The sequence below is a fragment of the Brienomyrus brachyistius genome, chromosome 10 (assembly GCF_023856365.1).
Source record: "Brienomyrus brachyistius isolate T26 chromosome 10, BBRACH_0.4, whole genome shotgun sequence".
NCBI classification, from domain to species: Eukaryota; Metazoa; Chordata; class Actinopteri; order Osteoglossiformes; family Mormyridae; genus Brienomyrus; species Brienomyrus brachyistius.
The window spans coordinates 13,627,777-13,648,001 of record NC_064542.1 but is presented as its reverse complement, the minus strand read 5'-3'; the positions used below and the strand labels follow the sequence as shown (position 1 = coordinate 13,648,001).

At 46.2% G+C, this 20,225-nt stretch overlaps 2 protein-coding genes across 3 annotated transcripts in view; both read right to left on the bottom strand.

Moving 5' to 3' along the window:
* Nucleotides 1-12,194, bottom strand: part of nhsl2 (NHS-like 2) — a 41,836-nt gene extending 29,642 nt beyond the window's left edge. Inside the window, exon 1 of one of the 2 annotated variants that reach the window (XM_049027654.1) lies at nucleotides 10,986-12,194. In XM_049027654.1, coding sequence (XP_048883611.1) covers nucleotides 10,986-11,262 — 277 coding nt within the window. In that variant the 5' untranslated portion in view covers nucleotides 11,263-12,194. Of the gene's footprint in view, nucleotides 1-4,157; nucleotides 4,282-10,985 lie in introns of those variants that run through there. The other variant, XM_049027656.1, reaches the window with a different exon arrangement.
* A 1,817-nt stretch (nucleotides 12,195-14,011) lies between these two features.
* LOC125750207 (40S ribosomal protein S4) lies at nucleotides 14,012-19,308 on the bottom strand. Its single transcript, XM_049027659.1, has 7 exons — nucleotides 19,202-19,308; nucleotides 18,509-18,586; nucleotides 18,117-18,297; nucleotides 15,389-15,486; nucleotides 15,102-15,273; nucleotides 14,796-14,953; nucleotides 14,012-14,195 (listed from the first exon to the last, which is right to left on the bottom strand). Exons 1-7 carry the CDS (start codon nucleotides 19,202-19,204, stop codon nucleotides 14,094-14,096), a joined length of 792 nt encoding a protein of 263 aa, XP_048883616.1. The 5' UTR covers nucleotides 19,205-19,308; the 3' UTR covers nucleotides 14,012-14,093.
* Nucleotides 19,309-20,225: the final 917 nt, after the last annotated feature.

The following is a 20,225-nucleotide window of genomic DNA, read 5'->3' as shown; positions in this document are numbered from 1 at the left end:
TTTCCTAACACCAAAAGTTGATAAAGCAGTGACATTGAAATTTTAAAGAATTACATAAAGACCAAGCATGTTCTGCGGTTAAGTTTTAAATAACAGGGGCTAGATGTGCAGTCCCGCCCCCCCCCCCACGACCTGGGAAAAATGCACACAATTTTTTGGTCTCCTTGGTCCCTTTGATGAGCCAAAGCAGAAAGATACGAGCAAGATGAGACACAAAGGTGACTGAGATATCGGGCTGCTGCAAACCCACCCTGCTTCCTCCAAACCAGCACTACATATATTCTATGCTTTTATGAGTTACTAAACCTTCTGTGTTTCGTCTGTGGCTTCTGCAAAACTCCCAAAAACTCCCAAAACATTTCCCATATGACTTCTTATGCTGACCCCGCGATATATCCTTTATATACCATATGGTTTCACTGCATTTGAATGACTAGATATCTTTCTGGAGGTGGTAAATAAGCCCAGCTGTTGTGCACTTGTCATTAAGCAAATAACAGAGCATTTCTCAATAAAATAGCCAGCGAAGTGCATAACTCTGACCCTGCTGTAAGTCACCCTGGCTTAACGCCTTCAGCTCATGCAGACTCTGCCCCCCATAACCCCCCCCCCCCCCCCACGCTGTTCCGCCCTGAAACCCAACACGCTTCCTGGACCCCACACTCTACAAAAGAACTCATTCAGCACCACCCTCTCTGCAGGTGTTTAGAGATGGGGGCTGGGAGATAGGATGACTTTTGGGACAGAGAGGTCTGCTCCTTGGATTCCCGTAGCGACTTTTAAAGACTCTAGCTGGATGATGGGGATTAGAGGCCGTTATCAGAAGAGCTTTTGAGAATCGAGTCTCCTCAGCAGCTCCAAGAGAAGCTTTCAGTCTTAAGCTCTTTACTTGCAGTGACGGTCCCAGGTGGGGGCCACCCATGCACATAATGCAAGGTACAGGACCTGAAACAATGGAGACAGAGCCATTTACATTTTTAGGAACAGTGGGACGGACAGAGTGGGTTCAAACCCACCCTCAAACAAACACAACGTCGTGCACATTCCTGCCACTCTATGACTGTGAGAAAGGAAAATCCATAAAGACCCGGATCTGCGGGTGTCCGAGAGCGCGCTGGGAAAACTGCCCTCCTCTGAATCTCAGGCACGAATCCCAAACCGGGACTGCTGACTGCACTGGCCTAACCACAGTCCCTCGTCGTCCTTCCGCCCAAAAAAACAGGACCCCTGCTCACGCTTTGGGAGTCCTCTGCATTTTACACCCTTATGCCGACGCCTTTCACAAATTCAAAGACGGGGAGGGGGTGGGGTTTCGAGGATCAAGGTTATTGCTTTGGCGCCATTCCCCTCGAAACAACATGACTTTCGAATTAATAGGTGGAGGACTGAGCAAAACATCTGCTTTGCATTATGGGCCACGGGGGACGCCCAGCATTGGCGAGGACACTTCCAACACATCGTTCATTTCCTGTCCATGGAGCCATCAGCACCCCCAGTCAGATTTATGCTCACTTTCAACCCGTCGCTTGCATTGTGAGATCCCGGCGGACGGCACCCCCACCCCAGGGGAATCGTCCTGGTCCTCATGTGATGTTTTAAGGGCCAGGCTGTGCAAATGTACGTCTTTAAAGACCAGAATCATCTTCGCGTGTCGAGAAAACCTGGTTACCATTAATTGCACGTGACATCACATGAAATACAGCGAGAGGGAAACCTGACGCCATCCGCGATCAAATCCTGGCCTGCATCCACCACAGGCTCACGCAGCCTGCTGTCTGCTTCCCAAACGACGACGTTTGTCCAGCCCAAAGAAGCCAGGATAAACAGATAAACCGAGAAACGATGACCCAAGACCAATAAAGTGTTTATGGTGGGAGACAGGAACCTATGGATGAAACTGCTTTTTCACACGGACGTGACAAAATGACAATACAGGGTAAGGTTACTACGGTAACTGTGACAGGAAGAACACTGGTAAAGGGGGTTGAATGCCGACTTCTACCGCAGCAGAGGAATTCCAGCACCTCTGAGTTCCTGCAATATTGAAAACAAAGTTAGGATTTTTTTAGGATGTTGTCATGGCGATATCAGATATGTTTGAGGCTGATTTTATGCAGGATAGAAAGAGAAAGGGATTATGGGTGTTTTCTCCAGGCATTCAACAGAAACCACAGACCGTTGTTTGTCTTGACCTGTGAAATGCTGGACATCAATCGCAATTACTCAGCTATGTGTCATAGCTACCGGTCCTCCAAATGTCACCCCTAATCCCTTCCCCTCCGGCTGCTCTCAGTGGTCCAGGACAAGGGGCGGTGGGGGTGTTTCAAACAGGAAATGGCTCTTTGGACAAGAGAGCAGATTCACAGCCCAGAGTCCGGGCTCCCCAGCAAGAGGATGGCAGAAATCCCACCCTCGCCACCAATGAGCTGCTGCCGTCGCGACCGCGGCGTGCGACCACAGAGACGCACGCGGTGAAGATCGCTGTATGTGCTTTTACCAACTGTGCACCAACAAACGGAGAGGAAGGGCACACACTGTACAGCAGACACCTTTTTTTGGGGGGGGGGCGCATTTATGCCAGGACATTTTCATAAAAAAATCGCTGCTCCCAACGTGAGTCAGAAGACGCCTCACGTAAACAAGCATGATTCCTAGGTTCCTTAATCCAAACATTTACGCTTGAACTGCCTTAACACACCCTGCGCCGCTCCTCAAACCCAAAGAAAGGTGACATCTCTCAGAAGATCCAGGTAGACTGGACCTGGGAGGCTGCTGAGCAAGAGACACTTCCTCCCTGCGGCCAGTTCTTGTGCAATGGATCCTCCGATGGAGCTCACAGCTCGACAAATAACGTAAATATAACAACAACACGGTGAGCGCGAGAAGTAAGGTGACCAAAACAAAAAAAACTGCCAGAAGAATCCATTACAAACCTCCGGCCACACGCAGGCGGCCAATCCGTGCCGTGATTAAAGGTCATGTGACCCCAGGGGAGCGCTGGTCGCCTCCCCGTTGCCTGAAGGCCTGCGCAGGCGGACGAACCGCTCCTTATGCTGCCTTCCTGTGAAATTAAAAATAACTGCACACAGTGAGTCAGGCTTGAAGCATCCCGATCTCCCGTTATGGGTGAAATAGTCAGATGTTTCCTCAAACATCTGACATGAAAGTTCAGCCTCCACAGTTAGGCTGATTATCACCCTACATCCCATATAACCTGCTATATACTCCTCCATTCTGGCAACATCTCCTTAAGTATGCAGTTGTAAAAGTTTCCGCGAAGCAAGCAGACTGAAAATCATCTCAGGCTCCGACTCTGACATAATTCTGGAAACAAGGATACAGGATGGGCTCCAGTACGGCCACCTGCCACTGGCCACCTGCCTGCAGATCCGTGTGAAAGCTGCTAACCACGTTCTTCATGAGGAGCAGAGCAGGGAGCCCCAGAAAAGAGATCGGAAGCGTCACTGAACCCCAAACCCAGTACAGGGTCCCCCCCCACCCCAGAGTGCCCACTATGGGATGAGCACACAAATCAGAAATGTCCTGACTGTGGGTGCAGCAAATCATAGCGACCAAACGAGATGCAACGGGCTGAGAAATTAACGCGAACTGCCACTTATGAACCCTGGAGAGGTGTGAGTACAACAGTCTACACACCCCAGAACCACCACCACCCCCAGCCAAACACACACACACACACAGGTTTGTGATTATATCTTTGTGGGGACTCTCCATTCATTTCTAAGGGGAAAACTCAAATCCCAACATGACGACCTTAACCCCTACCCAGCCCTAACCTTAACCATAAGTAACCACAATACCACAAACAAAATACGAGACTTTCGCCATTTTTACTTTTTTGATTGCATTCACAGATCTTTGTAGGGACCTGAAAAATGGTCCCCACAATTTGGTCCCCACAATGTCATATAAACCTAATCCACACACACACACACACACACACACACACACACACGTGCACACACCTTCCAGTTCACTTTTCTCTCGTTAGCTGCTTATGGTCAGAGGGATTCCAGTGCCGTTGTTAACATTCCTATCGCAATACCAGTGCTGACCTTGTCTCCACAACACCAGCAGTGCTTGGCCCCCCGGCACCCTGACACACACAAACACACACACACACACACGCCCCCTACCTCTCAGGAACGGCGTGAGGACGTGAGCGCTGCTCTCCTTGGCTCCCCCATTCTCGCCTGCCCCCCCGCTACCCTCCCTCCCAGGTGTCCTCCTCCTCCTCCAGCGCATCGATCCGCCGTCGGCCGCCGTGCCCCTCCCCTCCTGATGGGGATGTCCGCGGTGCTCCCCCGCGCTCCGCTCCGCCTGCCGCTCCTGTGAGACCCCCCCCCCTCCCCGGTACCGACCGGGGGCTTATGAAAGAGCGTGAGAGAAAGCGCCTCCGGAGGCTGCAGTGTGCATGGTGCCGCCCGCCTCCCTCCTGGCACTGCGGAAGCTGCAGTGTCAGCCCTGGACCTGGGCGTCTGCAGGAGACAGCAGGGGCACCGGCTCACGAACATGGGCAGGCGGGCGGACGCAAGCACAGACACGCCCACGCACACTCACACACGCGCCTTTGACGAAATAACTGTAATCTCAATTACTAAGTATTATTATTAGTAATATTTAAAAATCCTATGTTCCCCCATGATCCTGTCCAGAAAAAAATGAGGCAGCATGAAAAAGCGGGATCCCTCCCTTGTGTCCTGAACTTCACCGCGAACCTGGACTGAGGGAGGGTATGGATGGACGACAAAACAAATAATAACCAATATTGTTAAATATTCTGTCAGTAAATCTGCAACAAATAACATGTCTTATTCTTTTTCTGTATTTATCAATTTATGTCGTAAAGCCACGAATACAAGTGGCCGAGATGAGTTTCCTCCACGGGGTGGCTGGGCTCTCCCTTACAGATAGGGTGAGGAGCTCAATCATCCGGGAGGGACTCAGAGTAGAGCCGCTGCTCCTCTGCATTGAGAGGAGCCAGATGAGGTGGCTCGGGCATCTGGTCAGGATGCCTCCTGGACGCCTCCCTGGTGAGGTGTTCCGGGCATGTCCCACTGGGAGGAGGCCCCGGGGAAGACCCAGGACACACTGGAGGGACTATGTCTCTCGGCTGGCCTGGGAACGCCTCAGGATTCCCCCGGAGGAGCTGGATGAAGTGGCCGGGGAGAGGGAAGTCTGGGTTTCCCTGCTGAGACTGCTGCCCCCGCAACCCGACCCGGAAAAGCGGTAGAAGATGTGTGGATGCATGAGGAGCTTAGTGCATTTGGATACTACACCTGTGATGGAACGGTCATTGGTTCAAATCCCATGAATCAGAATCATTACGCAATTGGGCCCTTGTGTAAGACCCTTCACCCCTAATGGCTACAGGGACTGCCTATCCCTGCTTTCTCAAAATGTACATCACTTTGGTAAAAGTATCCACTGAAAAAAACAAAACGCAATGTTAATAAGGCACTGACCAGCTTGTGATAAATGTAATCCATATTTTTAGTGTATGAAGTGGTAGGAGACGTTTAAGCGCTACGCTGCAGGTGAAGGATAAATGGAGCATCTTATTGATAGAGCGAGCAGAGAGCTTACACAGCAGTACTCATGACTACCTTCTCCCTCTCTGTTCACATCCTGCTCATCTCAGATCAGACTCCCTCCTTTCATGACTTATCACATTTGCATAGAGGTAGCAACACAGAGCAATTAGAGGTAGTGTAATATATGTAGTTTTTAAAAGGCAAGGACATGCAGGGAGATGCAAAAAACGAAAGCTGGTTTTGAGCAAGTTTGATGAGAAGTGAGGGACAAGAAATGTCTTCAGACAGGCATTTCAGCAGGACTGCAGGGCTGCAGGACAAAAAAATTGTGCCCCTGCAGCGCTTGATTATTTACTGTGTTATGGAATCTCCATTTATTTGGGAATAACCCTATATACATAACCCTAATCCCAGCTGTGATGAACCCCAACCCAGCCCAAACCTTAACCATAAGTAACCAAACAAAATACAAGACTTTTGACATTTTTAGTTTTTTGATTGTGGTCACAGATTTTTATAAAATTGAGTTTATCCTTGTGGGGACAGAGAAAATCTCACAAGGTTACAGGTTTTTATCATATTGTGTGGAAATCTAGTGGCCATAATGTAGCAATTACAAAAACACACACGCACACACACCTTGAGAGAAAAGGAACACACACATACAGAGGCACACGCTCTTCACATATTGAGGCAATAAAAATTTGGTTTTGTTAAAATAAACATGCACACGCTCAAACTCTAAAACCCAATAAAATAAGCTGACGTCAAACATACTTCTGGATGCACAAACACTAATGCTAATGCATGCAAACAAATACACCTTTAGGTACAAGAGAAAAGCTGCTAAGGAACAGACATACCTTCAAATATACAGGCAATAAAAATACACTTTTGCTAAAATAGACACATGCACTCATAATTTCTAATACCCATAGTAAAGATAATTAATGTCCAGCATAGTCTTGGGTACACAAACACTGACGCTAGTGCACATACATGCACACCTGAACACTTACACAGATAGAGGCCTGCTGTTGGACCTGTGAGTTTAGCTTAAATTGGGGTCTTACCTAGGTACCACAAACCCCTACCCTTTTTGAGTTTTATTAACCGAAACAGCATGGAGATGGTGAAGACCTCTGACCCTGCATTTGCTCTGCTCTTTGTCTCCATGCTGTGGGAGTGGGTAACTATGGTGATAACTGGAGATTGGTGGCAGGGTGGTACCCTGGGTGGGTCCTCTGGTATCCTAGGCTGCCAAATTAAGGGGAGCCAAACCTGGGTGGGTTGTGGGAGTGTTGGAGATGGAATAAGCTTGACGTTGTCCTCTATGTAGCCCCACATCAATGCTTCCCAGGGGCCTGGGTCAGGCAAGGCGGACCTAGGTTAAGGGGGATTCACGGGCCATCGTACAATGTCGCTCAATAGTCATTTCCAGTCAGGTGACAGTCACAATATATCCATGCCATGCATGACTTGTCATTAGGGTTCCTGTGAACAGAAGGTTGTCAGTTCAAAGCCCAAGGTCACCGGACTGGTTTCACCGTTGGGCCTTTGAGCAAAGCCCCTAACACTCATTTACTGCAGGGACCGTCTCACACTGCTCTCCCAAAAAACATACATCTGCTAAGTAGATGTATGCTTACACAGCAAACCATGGCCCCCAACTTGACAACAGCGAGCTTACAATAACAGGAAGTGCATCAGAGAGTCAGCTCAACCAATGGAAAAACGCCAGTATATCTTTTGCCTATTAAGCAAATGTTTCGTCTAGTTGTTCGATTTCATTAAATACATATGGTTTCAGAAGTCTGCATTCGCCAAACCCCATGAATACTTTAGTGTAAAAACTGCAAGCATCTCCCTCACTCAAATCCAAAAGAGAAAGACAAAGGGATATGCACACTCTCAGAAAAAAGGGTAAAAATTTGTACCCTTGTAATTGTACCTTTTAAGGTACAGAAATGGACTCTGAGGAACAAAGGTACAAACAGCATTAATGTACCATCAATAGTACAAAAATGTTTCTCAGAATTCATTCCTGTACCTTAATAAGTACAATTGCCTAAAGTTAAGGGTATAATTGGCAGACTCTTGACGGTACAGTCCCGGTGACAAGCAAAGGTACAAATGTTTACCCCTTTTTTCCTGAGAGTGCATGACGTGAGTCAGGTGCAGCATGGCTGAGAGGAAGCCCCGCCCACATCTACCAAGTGCCAATCATCTTGTGACTCCAGCTGCAGAGAGAAGCCTTCGGGTCTGTGGGAACTGAAAAGCAGCACGCTGCTCATCTGGAGTGCCTCTCACCGTGACACGAGACTCATCTGTCAGGCAGCTTTACTGAATCTCGTCCAGCTTAGTGTTTATCCTGAGTTCAGCAATGGAAATCTCTCACTGGAGAGAGCGTGTTAATTGAATGAATGTCTGAGTGATTTACGTGCACTTGGAGGTGGTTCTGAGGTACGGAGATGGATGATGGAGACATGGCATAGAACAGTTCCACGGCACAGCGGGGTCACGGGAGTGCAAGTCGTGGCAGAGGGGAAGCGCAGCGTAACGACGAGGGAGCGCAGCACCAGCCCCAAGTCGCAAAGTCATGTTCCGTGCAGCATGAAAAATCTGTTTAAATCTGTTTTCTCTCGGAAAAGGCAAACAACAAACGGAGAAAAGGGGTCAATGAAGATTGATGATCCCCCCCCCCCCCACCAAATGGCGAGGAACAGCTTTGATACATCGTAAGCGATCTGCCCACTGAACAGCGACCAAAGTTTCTCAACATCACACTTATGCAAAAAAAAAATAACAAATGTAAGTAATACTGCCAAGAGAATGAGCCTGCAGGCACATCTGGAGTGTTGCCATGACAACAGCCAGTCAAGAGAGTGAAGGAGGGGAAAATCCCCATGATTAAAAAGGCAAGAGGTCAATATTACAGCGGGAAGGCGTGGCCGGACTCCAGGGCTGCAATCGCTTAGCCGTTCTCACTGCATTTCACCTAGATTCGCCCCCCAGGACATGTATTCCACCCCAACTCAGGTATCTCCTCCAAATCCAAGCCCTGAGGGCCTGATCCCAGATGCTGCCCTCTGCACTGGCATCCGGGCCTCTCACGGCCATTATAAACACAGACGTTCTGATGCTATGGGAACCGATGCGTGTGAGCCATTCCTGGCCGCGAGCTTCTGTACCACGAACGCCCGAAGTGTTTGCTTAACCCCCCTCATTGTTGAGATTTCCATTCATTTCTTTACTCTCCAAATGAACACTTTATGTAATTATATGAATGCAAACAGCCTTTACGGTAACAATACGGCCCCCTGCATAATACGAATTATAATAATTACATAATTCTTGAATCTTGTTTTCCAGACTATACTGCACTTGAGGAAATGTGAGACTCCATCTGCTTTTAAATACAAGCAAAATAAACATTCCTGGATTCTTATTCACCACAGCTATATTTTAAGAGTCATTTCTTCATCTTAAATGGGCAATTTCAATCTAGTCTAAGGCCATTTTGGAGCCACTGATTTCGGGCCGATAAGACATCCGTAGAAGTAAAACACTGAGGGATAAACTGGACGGCTGGGACTGAGTTCCCGGGGATGACAGAAAAACTGGACCGGGGGGAGGAGGGGGGGGGGGGCGTAGGCTGGCAGGCGTCCCAGCCTTTCTGCAATCTTCTGTCTTATGACATCGCTCGTTTCTAACTTTCACATGAACCCTGAGTGTGAGCCAGCCTTGCTGCCCTCTACAGGGATGTGTGTGTGTGTGTGTGTGTGTGTGTGTGTGTGTGTGTGTGTGTGTGTGTGTGTGTGTGTGTGTGTGTGTGTGTGTGTGTTGGGGGGACACCAGTGGAAAAACGCATCACGTTTCAGGCTCCTGCTTCCAACGGAAATGTTGTCAGCCTCTGGATTCTTCTCCGACTCATATTTCCCCCGAAAAAGATAACAGTGAATGTCCTGCCGGACAGTTTACATAAGTCCTGAATGCAGCTTGGCAATTGATAAGAAAAAGAAAAGGAAATGGACAGCGCAGGAATTCTGAACAACATAATTACGTGCAGGACAGTGTAAATGATACGCGGTGGTGAGATGTGTGGCGCCAAAGAGGAGAGAACGGCTTCTGATTTCGACATTGTTACAGCGCTCCAGTATCTCCCAGGTATCTAAAGCAATATAATTTGCTATGTAGTCAGCTACTTGTTATGGCGCTTAAAAAATCATATTCCTCCTAGACAGAATGGATACCTACTATTAAATTCATTTCATTCCACCCTGTTCATTCAAGCAGGCTATTTGTTGGAATAGTAGATTTCTTGGAGACCATGGAAAATGGCAACAGATTAATTCACTAATGTGCTGGGGGGGGGGGGGGGTAGTGTATGCAAAAAAGAGAGGCTAGAAAAATAATTGGAGCCCAGTTGGAGTTTCTATGTCGCGCTTTGGCGCCCTCTGGGTACACGTGAATTGAAGACGCCCACGCGCCTCCGCGCCATCCACAGACCGACCACGCTCAGCAGAGGCTGGTAAGCGAGGACCACCCAGTTCAGATCAGATCTTATCTTATATTCCTCATGGCCATAGCAAATTTCACACCAAATGTTTGAGCTAAACGATTTGTCCCCAAGTGAGAAATGGTTTGACATTTTCTTTAGAAAACGATCAATGTATGACTGTACTTGGAAGACCTGGCATGAGTTCTGAAAAGGCACATGATTCTTCCAGATCGATTGTTTAATGAAATCATAACAGCACCAAGCCTGGCACATTGCAATCCGTTAAAGATCCATATAACCATGCGTTATTTTGGCATCAATGGTAAACATTGTCCAACTTCGCTGCCTAGTAACATTTTGTACTGAGCCAGATTTGATGTAATGGGTTATAAAGTTAGAATTTGAGAGAATCTTATATTAAATAACAGCAACGCGTGGAATTCTATTGTACATGCTGGCCAAAGATTATTAATGTGGCGTCAGCATGCAATCCATATACACATCACTACTGCATATAAAATGTTAGTATGAAAAAGGCTGAAGGTCAGAATCCTCCACAATTAGTACTTTCAAGCCTACAGATCATATGTTAACTTTTCTGCAAATTTCATTTTCTGAAGCAATTTATGCAGGCATGCTACCTAACGATGCACTCTAAAATAGGCTAACAATAACACAAATCATTACTATTCAAAAGTATGTAATAAAAATCGTGCAACTACTTAAAGTCCACAAGAAGGAATGCATCCCACTGCACATCTAGTGTCCACACCCACTGCCAAATAGCCAACGCAATTTTTAGGCTATTCAAGCAAAATGACGCATGCTTAAGTAAATGGAATCCAAAGAAAGCTAGAAATGAATACACTGCGATGATATTGACTCGGTTACGATAGTATTGATTCCTTAAAATAAAGAGGATTTCTTACTCTTTGTCGGAGACTTGGTGGCCAAAGAAGAAATGTACTTTTGCAGACCGATAACTTTGCACTCCAGCGTTCCGGAGCGGTGACAAATAGACACGAATTCCCCCTCAAGCTCCTCTAAGATGCTGACCGACTGCCGAGACAAATCCGCTAGTTGTCGGAGGACGGAGCACAGGGTGAATCCGCAGACGTCCACGAGGTCGCCGAAAATCGCGCTCTGTCCGTTTGCACCGTCTTTACACAAATCTTTGGGGGCAATCGTCCTCTTGCAGAAAGGCATTGTCGATCTTCTCTCTCCCCCCGAAGTACTCTCACTGCCGAAGGCGAGTACTTCGGGCGAAAAACTTGCGATGCTACTGTTGAGCCTCTATAACTTGGGATTACAGCGGAGTACTCTCATTTTCCCTTCCCTTTCTTTCTGTTGAAATTAATTGTTGGCTACGCGGAGCACTCGTGTACCATTCTCCCTAGATGTAAACCTGTCAGAGGTTTCAGATCTCCCAGGCTTCGCCCCTATCCAAAGCCGCATAGTGGGACGTCAGAGTTTGAACGTGAGTTATGTTTCTGCAACGAATTAGTGACTCTATCACTGTCAGAGTGCAGCGCAGCAAAATGCATGATAAACAAGTCTTAACAGCCGTATTATGTATTTGCATGATATTTTCATCTTAGGTAAAGCGCATAGGCATTTTATCTATTTAATAATGTGGTATTTCAACAGGCTACAAGAAGTGTGCCTAGTTATACCTTTCGTATGTTTCGCTTTTTGGAAAACTTGAAGCACATGTCCATTATTAGTAGACTTTGTGGGAGTATTGCTTCGCCGCTGTATGTTTAGTACAACGCATTTTTAAAACGGTGCAGAAAAAGGAGCGGTTTTGAACAGCTGCGCTGGACCGTGAAACAAATTCCGACGTTGAAACGCAGCCAAGTTTTGCAACGCTCAGCCCTGTTGCTTTAATACAAATAGTCGCCCCCTACCACTGCACATCTGGCTCCCACACCCAGAGGTTGTCCTGCTCGGATGGCGTGGGGAGACACTGTGCCCCTCAGAAGTGGACGTCGCACCAAGGGGGGAAGAGCGAAGCAGCGAGTCACCGTGCCGGTTCATCTTATCGGGGTCCGTTTCTTACCAACTACGAAGAAAGTTTATCGCTTGCGAGAAACTGATTGGAAACATCTGGACCCCTCCCTCTGCAGTCCGACATGAATGTTACCATTGTTCACGGACCGCCTGCCCGACCCACTTCAAGTATCTGAGGAGAAACACACGCTCCGGAACCACTAATCACGGCACCGGCCGTTTAAACTTTTCTTTCAATTCCCCCTTTATCCTCCGTGATATACGTACTAAAATTCCACATTTATATCTAGAATTTACTTGGGAAATAGCACATGACTACGGAAATACAACGGACACGTCAGAAGACTGGGAACCTTACGACCGTCTGAGGATTCCCACCTTTTTGAAAGTGCTTATTTTCAGGTTTCTTGTATAATCCAAACAGCGTGTATTTGTACGAACAGCCCAATGCGCATATACGTTTTTATATATATATATTAAAAAAAACTTAAGTATGTTCTGCAGGTCTATCTCTCTCACACACACATTACGGTGCACTGTCCTGGCCTGGGTGCAAGCATAGCTGCCTCAGGTGCCTACTCTGGCATCTCGTGGCTCCCTAAATGGAGTCCACTAGCCGCCGGCAGAGGGGGAGGAGCCTGTGGCTGCACAGCAGTGACCATATGGCCTTCTGGAGCAAGTCTGTTTGTGGGGATGTGAGGGAAAAAGCATGAAGACACCCCCCAACACCCACGGAGGGAAAAACTAGCAGCCAGTTAGACTGAAACCACAAGGCTCTCTCTTTGCCAACCCTGAGGTAACCACAAACAACCGAAGAGCGTTACGGAGGACTACGTCCGACAGAGTTAGAAAAACAAGCTGTATTTCAAGACTAAACCAAACACCTACAGACAGAATCATCACCATAAAATCAGGCTGGATGGACTATCAGGTTATGTAGAGCAGCTCTGCCCAATTTAACTTCAAGTTCAACTCATGCAATCATCAGAAAGCAAGTATCCAACAAGCATCAAGAAATACGTTGGACAGATGTTTAATGATGGACCTGGAAGAAAATCTTCACAAATCCCGAAGAATGTCTAAAAAACAAAAGCAGAATTATTGTATCAAGACAGGAAGAGTACGGACACCTTTGAACTATGATGCTAGAAAAGACCTAATTATGCAAGGGAGACGTTTTATATAACTGAGCATAAATGTTCACTAGAAGCAGCCCTAGAATTCAGTCTTACTTTGGGTATAAGACCAAGTACACTGGAAAAAACACCAATAAGACCAGAAAAATGTGGGCAAGAGAGGAAGAGGTTAACTGGCAACAAAATGAATCGACTCAGTCATCACAACAATGAACATGTCACTGGGAAGCCCAATAGTCCAGACAACATTCTAGAAAAATGCCATCTATATGGCAACAGTGAATCAGCAGACAATATGGCACCTAGTAATAAATGATCCATCTGTTTAAATTATGAGCACTATCAGATTCTCTAAATGAAGAATACCAGACAGGAATCCGGATAAAGATCCAGGGTAGGAGACAGTCAACCAGAACCCTTAATTTGAAGACACGAAGCACACTCTCATCCCTACTTCACTAATATGAGCATCAGGCTACTCACCAGCACAGCATGTAAAAAAAAAAAAAAAAAAAAAAAGTTTAATTTCACACGTGGAAAACATGGAAAATGAAAGTAGCTATTTAACCTGCAGGGTCACCACAACCAGCTTTCGATGGCTTGCAATTTTAGCTGCTTTGAAATAAAAACGGATAACTAAAACAGAGTAAACACACTTAATCGAGTTAAGGACAAATAATGGCAACTACGGAACGGAGCTGACCACCACCCACTTCAAAGAGGAATGAATCCGATGCCACAAAAATAGGACATCAACATCTGAACACCCAACACGCACCATAAAAAAGCAACACTCCAAAGCCACCTGATTGGTTGTAAACAACCTTTTATTTCACGTGGATTCTGTAGGGGTAGTAGGAGGCCCATGGCTCCGTTAAGATGCCGTGCCCCTTAGTTGCTACCATGCTTGGCCGCCAGCCTCTTGTCCCTCTCTTCGGCAATGGTTAACCGGATGCCCTTGCCCCGTGGCAGGGACACCCATGGCTTGTTGCCCTGAAGGAAGCAAAAGGAAGATCAAAACCACAGCTAGTGCACCATTGGTTCAATCCCATTCTGGGGAAGGGTTATACCTTGGAACCTAATTGTGGTACGTGCAAATGCCTTAAGAAGTGAAATGCAAACCTCGTTCTTCCAAAGGGATTTTAATTTCAATTTCATGAAGAAGTACTCATGGTCTATCAGTGTGTAGCACAGTGACTTCATAGCTCCCAGGGCTGAGGGTTCAACTCTAGCCCAGAGCTCTGTTTGAAGAGTTTCTCCTAATGTAAGTTTCCTCCAGGAACTCTAGTTGGCTCCCTCAAGCCAAAAGATTGAACTTTGCTGGACTCAAGTCTTTGAATTGCCTGCAGTGTGTCTGTGTGTGGCTGGCTTCCCACTGAGGGAGTTCCTCCTTGATGTGGACTCTCATACTGTACTTAATAAAATGAGTTATTTCATAAGCTATGATTGATAAGTGGCAGCAAAAGGTGCCATCTGTCACAAACAACACATACTGGCATAACAATGATGTAAACACCCACGATCTCCCTTCATAACAGGCTGAGCCCACCACACACGTTCATACACCTCTGGCTCCAATCCATCAGCACTCACCTTGCCAATGATGAAGATGTTGGTGAGCCTGGTGGCAAAGCTGTTCCCTGTGCTGTCCTTCACGTGCACCACGTCGAAGGAGCCGGGGTGCCGTTCCCGGTTGGTGACCACCCCGATACGCCCCAAGTTGGCACCACCTGTCACCATGCACAGGTTGCCTGCAGGGATCGGTCAAGCATAAGTCACATGAGCAGAAGCTTGCGTGAAAACCAGGCAATATTTTAAAAACCAGAGTACGGTCTGCTAAAAAAGCTGGGTTGAATCACAAGAAGCGCGCAGGCGTTGCGATCAGGCTGTCCATCTCACCGGTGTCAAACTTAATGAAGTCAGTGATCTTCCCGCTCTCCAGGTCGATGCGGACTGTGTCATTGACCTTAATTAGGGGGTCTGGGTAGCGGATGGTTCGGGCGTCGTGGGTCACCAAATGTGGGATACCCTTCGTGCCAATGATGATCTTCCTCACTTTACACAGCTTATACTGCAGGTGGGAAGGCAACACAACAGAGAAAAAAACTATTACTGTGGAAACTGATCAAGGCCGAGCGTCACACCCTTACCCCCCCCACCCCTGACCCACCATGATCACCACACACCTTGGATTCCTCTGCAGTGATGCGGTGGACGGCAAAGCGCCCCTTGCCATCGTATATCAATCGAAAATGCTCTCCAGTCTTTTCAATGCTGACCACGTCTGGGAGAAAGACACCAGAAGAGTTGAACTGCATTTCATACACAACTCAAGGTTAGCCTATACAAGTCAGCAGGGCTATTCAGGCTTAACGAATCAGATGTCACCTTGCCAAAGAGCCTGGTAGCCACTTAAGTGCCCCACACAGGGAACAGCTGTTCTGGGCTGGACCCCAGAAAAAGGGATCTTTTTCACTCTTCAAGTGTGAATAACTTAGTCTTGACCTGGCAGGAGAGACACTTCCTTTCCAACACCGCAGGTCCTTCTACCCTGAAAGCTCTGTCCATGTTCTGCTTCCTTTGGGTGAAGCACCAGGCCAAAGACTGGCATGAAACAGCTGTTAGTTTAATCCCCTGGGTGGAGGTCATGGACCTTCTCAAAATCAAGTAACCCACTCAAAACAAGAACAGTACAAAGAGAGAGGCAAATGCATGAATGATTTACATGCAACTTCTTCAGCATCCTGCTGGCACCATCACTAACTTCTCATTACCTTTCAGGGGCTGCAAAAGCATTTAAGTTTCAGGGGAAACACATTGTGTTACAATTGAAGATTCAGGCCCCCCCCCCCCCCCCCCCACTCAAGTCAGCACAGTCCACTGGCAGGTTAATACAATCAGGCTTCAGCCTGCAACTTCTCATCCACCCACGTCCAGGCGCCTGGATCTGATCTATCACAGCGCTCACTCAGCCCAGCGTCATTTGCTCACGTGTCCTTACATTACCCAAGCCTGCAGGGAATGAGGGAGCTGCTCACACAACACTGTTGTTCTTAAATGCGTTACTAGCGCTTTCAACTGCCCACATCTTTTCACAACAAACACCACAGTCAGGACAACACACTAAATCTACTGAACACTAATGCAGTGTTTTCATAAGGAATACAGAACAATCAAGCAGCCAAAGAAAATAATTTCTCAACACCAAGTCTGATTAGATTCCAATCCAGGAGAAAATCGCTAGGTCAAGCGTCTTGAGGGTAGCACATGGCTCAGTGGGCTAAGCCTGTGTGCCTGTGATCAGAAAGTTGCCAGTTCGAGCCTGGCCTTGGCAAGTCTGCAGATCCTTGAGCAAGGCCCTTAACCCCCAGCTCCCTGCGTGCAGCAACAGGTGGTCACCCTTCGCGGCCAGCTTATTCTAACCTACTGAGAGTAAGTTGGGGGAGGTGTAAAGAGAATTCCCCAAGAGAATCAATTATTGTCATTAATTACTATCCTTACTCATAACACCGAGTATGTTTACATGCACAGATAAGTCCAGCTGGGTTATAGCTCGCCTATGCCATTTAAATCAGACTACTGTCCTTGTCCCAGGATAAATGCACAGGAGAGGAATCAATTTATTAAGTATATTTGACTCTGCTACAATAGCTGGTGATATGGCTCCTTTCAGCTTGCTAACATTGGGATTTTTGCAGTTGACCTATTGTGTCACAGATGTAAAAATTCAAAAAATTAAGACGACGTATGGACAAATAAAATGACCAAAAGCTTTAATTGCGATCTGGTCGGAAGAACGGATACAACAAGATCAGGATGGCATAACAAGAAATAAAGTATGCTATGACAGTATGGTACTGGAAATTTTTCAAATATTGCAATGTGATTTTGTTGTAATAAATATTGGAGTATTTATGAAACAAAAAAGGAATTCAACATCTAGGACAGATTTAAACAAATTATGAAAATGGTTATGATTGTGTTGGAGAACGCATGTAGCACTCATGCAAAAGCAGCAGAGGTAAACTTTAAACTGATTTTCAAACATATGCTAGTTAATCTTGAAAAGGAATAATTATCAAAATTGAAAAACTTGCTAGGATATTTTTTCCTATGTCAGAGTATAAATGTTTTAGCAAAACTAACTACTTGGACTATAATATCCATACCAAATTGAAGGTAAGAAAAAGCCTGGAAAACCAACACATTGAAGTACTGTACTTTTGGTACCTTCTTGAAGTAAATAAAGTATGGTACCAGGTCCGCTGGAAAGCTTTAGAGAGCTTTAGAGCGCTATACATTTGTATACGTCCAGCACGTCCTCTGCTAGACTTCAAGCTGCTTCTGTGTACTGGTTTCTTTTGTTAATTCTGGGTCTAAGCCGGGGGGGGGGACTGGAGCATGTGCAAAGTGCCTGGGCCGGTTTGATTGAACATATACATGTAGCAGTAAATCGACTCCCAATCACATTATCTGGATGTCTTAGATCGACTTTTAGTATGATTTCAGTTGAACTAACACGTTTACATGTACTTTACAAGTCCGGTGTTAGTCGGACTAATAGGATAATTCAATTCTCTTAAGGTGCATGTAACCATACTGGCTGCCTGAATTCCATATCTTTTTCTTTACCCCATAAAAGACTGAAACACACACAGTGCTTGAAGGGGCTAATGTTGAGTGAAGAGGCTAATGTTCTCTTCAGAACATCGAAAACTCATAACCTCCTGGTACTGAATAACAAGCGGAGAACCGGCACCTGTTTTTCCATGTACACATATGGCAATGCATCGCCTCGGCAACACCGAAACCCCACAGAGTGACCTCTAGAGTATATGACTGTTTAATGGTGGGCAGCTGCACAGGGGAGGAAGCCGGTGTCACCATGCCAACCAAAACGAAACCATCACTCACCCATGAATCCGGCAGGGTACGTGATGTCAGTGCGGACCTTGCCGTCGATCTTGATGAACCTCTGCATGCAGATCTTCTTGACCTCATCTCCGGTCAGGGCGTACTTCAGCCGGTTCCTCAGGAAGATGATGAGGGGTAAGCACTCCCTCAGCTTGTGAGGTCCAGTTGAAGGTCGAGGTGCCTGGGATACGGGGATTAGCTTCAGCTTCCTTACAGGTGGTATAGCCAGAACTGACAAAAAATACAAGTTACAGCTCTCTCTTATAGGTGGCACACTAAAGTCTGACAGCTCAAGCTGAAGCAGCATACTTTGCCTCGACACTGCAATGCCGGCTTTAAAATAATCATTTGTACTCCTGACATCGCCAGATCTAAACAAGACCGGTACTCACAAACACTCCAGTAAGCTTGTCCAGCATCCAATGTTTGGGCGCTGCCACGCGCTTCAAGTGCTTCTTCGGTCCTCGAGCCTATGAAACAGATACAAGTTTAATTAATACGCGCCTCACGCAACAGGACCCGATCGCCTTGTCTTCATTAGTATTTGAGTAGCTAATGAACTACAAACTAGCTCAAACTGTGCATAAACAAATCCGCCAGAGACATAGTCCGGCACATCAGCTGTAACCAAAAGCACATCTGGAAAAAAACAGGTTTTGTCTCAAAATGTTTAGGGATAGTGTCACTGCTCAAGCTAAGTGTCAAACTGAATCGGTGCCGGCTAGCTGGAGTAGTAAAATCTGGTCTGGAATGAGGCCTTACCAATATGACTTATTTAAAACTAACTTAATAACTTGACATATCTGAACTTGGCACGAACACCACGTACAAAAACAAAACATTTCTAATAAACTACAAACGCTCCTTTTCATAAATGTGTAACCCCCAAATCAATGGCGACAGCAAGAGGTTTTCAGCATAGTTCACCGGGTTGAACTTAAATTTTCTCAAAACAATATTGGGACCAACTAATTCAGAAGACACTAAACATTACATACTTTGCAGCAGAACTTTAATAGTATGTAGTAAAACGAAGATGTTTCAGGGTGTGTATTTTTTTGGAAACATATAAATGATCAGCTCACCATGGCAGAGTCTACGGGCGAAAGGACCGCCTACTTTCAGACCCCGGATGATAACGACAGAAAGGAAGGGTGCCTGCGAGGGTCAGTTCGTTTCCGACGTACAATTTTATTAATGTCTGCCCACTAGCGGGGAGGACCGAATGTGCAACGAGCGAGGAAATCCCAAACCAGTAGAGCATCATGCTGTATCATGCTGCTTGTAGGCATATCTGAGCTGTATGCTGGCACCGGCGGTTTAGCTGCTGTTGCGCAGTATGTCCACGATCACATGTCTATGTCGTTTAATTATATAACAGATAACAGTGTAGTCATATTAATGAGTGCACCAACACGTACCCCAGCACGTTGTTGTGAGAGGTGGGTGTATTGTAGCGTAGGCTTTACTGACACATAGGCCCATAGAAATGTAGAAATGACATAAGCTCCTCTGTGTCATTACCGTTGTATAATGTTGAAAAATGAAAAGCCATATAGATGTAACGAGAATACGGAATACAAGGCAACGTGATTTATAGTGACACCACTTTTAATAAATTGTATTGTTTAATTGCTTATTTGTTGGTTTTATCTAAAGCAACTGCGATGTGTTAGCTCAGCACCTTACCTGTTTAAGTACTTAGGTGCTTATTCGGCAGTTTTAATTATAAATCCGGATATTGTACTCTACTTTTCCGCAATTGATCCTCTTGATTATGTAAGCTAGTGACAAGAACAATACTGTGATTTGCAGGTTGGCTTGCAATTAAGCGTTACACGGCACACTTACACATATTCAGGATGTAATGTTTTGTGGTCTGAGATCTTGTACCGCTGCCATCTTGTACTGCACCCATGAGTGTGACAAACTGGGTGACGGAACAGTCTTTAAGGACTGAATCAAGACTTGTTCTTTGCACCTATGAGTGTGGCTGACAGACTGACTAATTTTAGGCAAAAGTGGTAGCGCAATTTGCGTGTTTTAGCTCACATTTTATATAATGATGTCTTGCTTTTGCACATTGGGTGACTGTTATCCTGGCAGGAA

What these genes read in the sequence shown, in the direction of transcription:
- LOC125750207 (XM_049027659.1), bottom strand. An exon ending in ACAAGCTTACTGGAGTGTTT is followed by an intron (nt 18,298 to 18,508) that starts GTGAGTACCGGT and finishes CCCGTATCCCAG; the next exon opens with GCACCTCGACCTTCAACTGG. An exon ending in TCACTGCAGAGGAATCCAAG is followed by an intron (nt 15,274 to 15,388) that starts GTGTGTGGTGAT and finishes TCCCACCTGCAG; the next exon opens with TATAAGCTGTGTAAAGTGAG.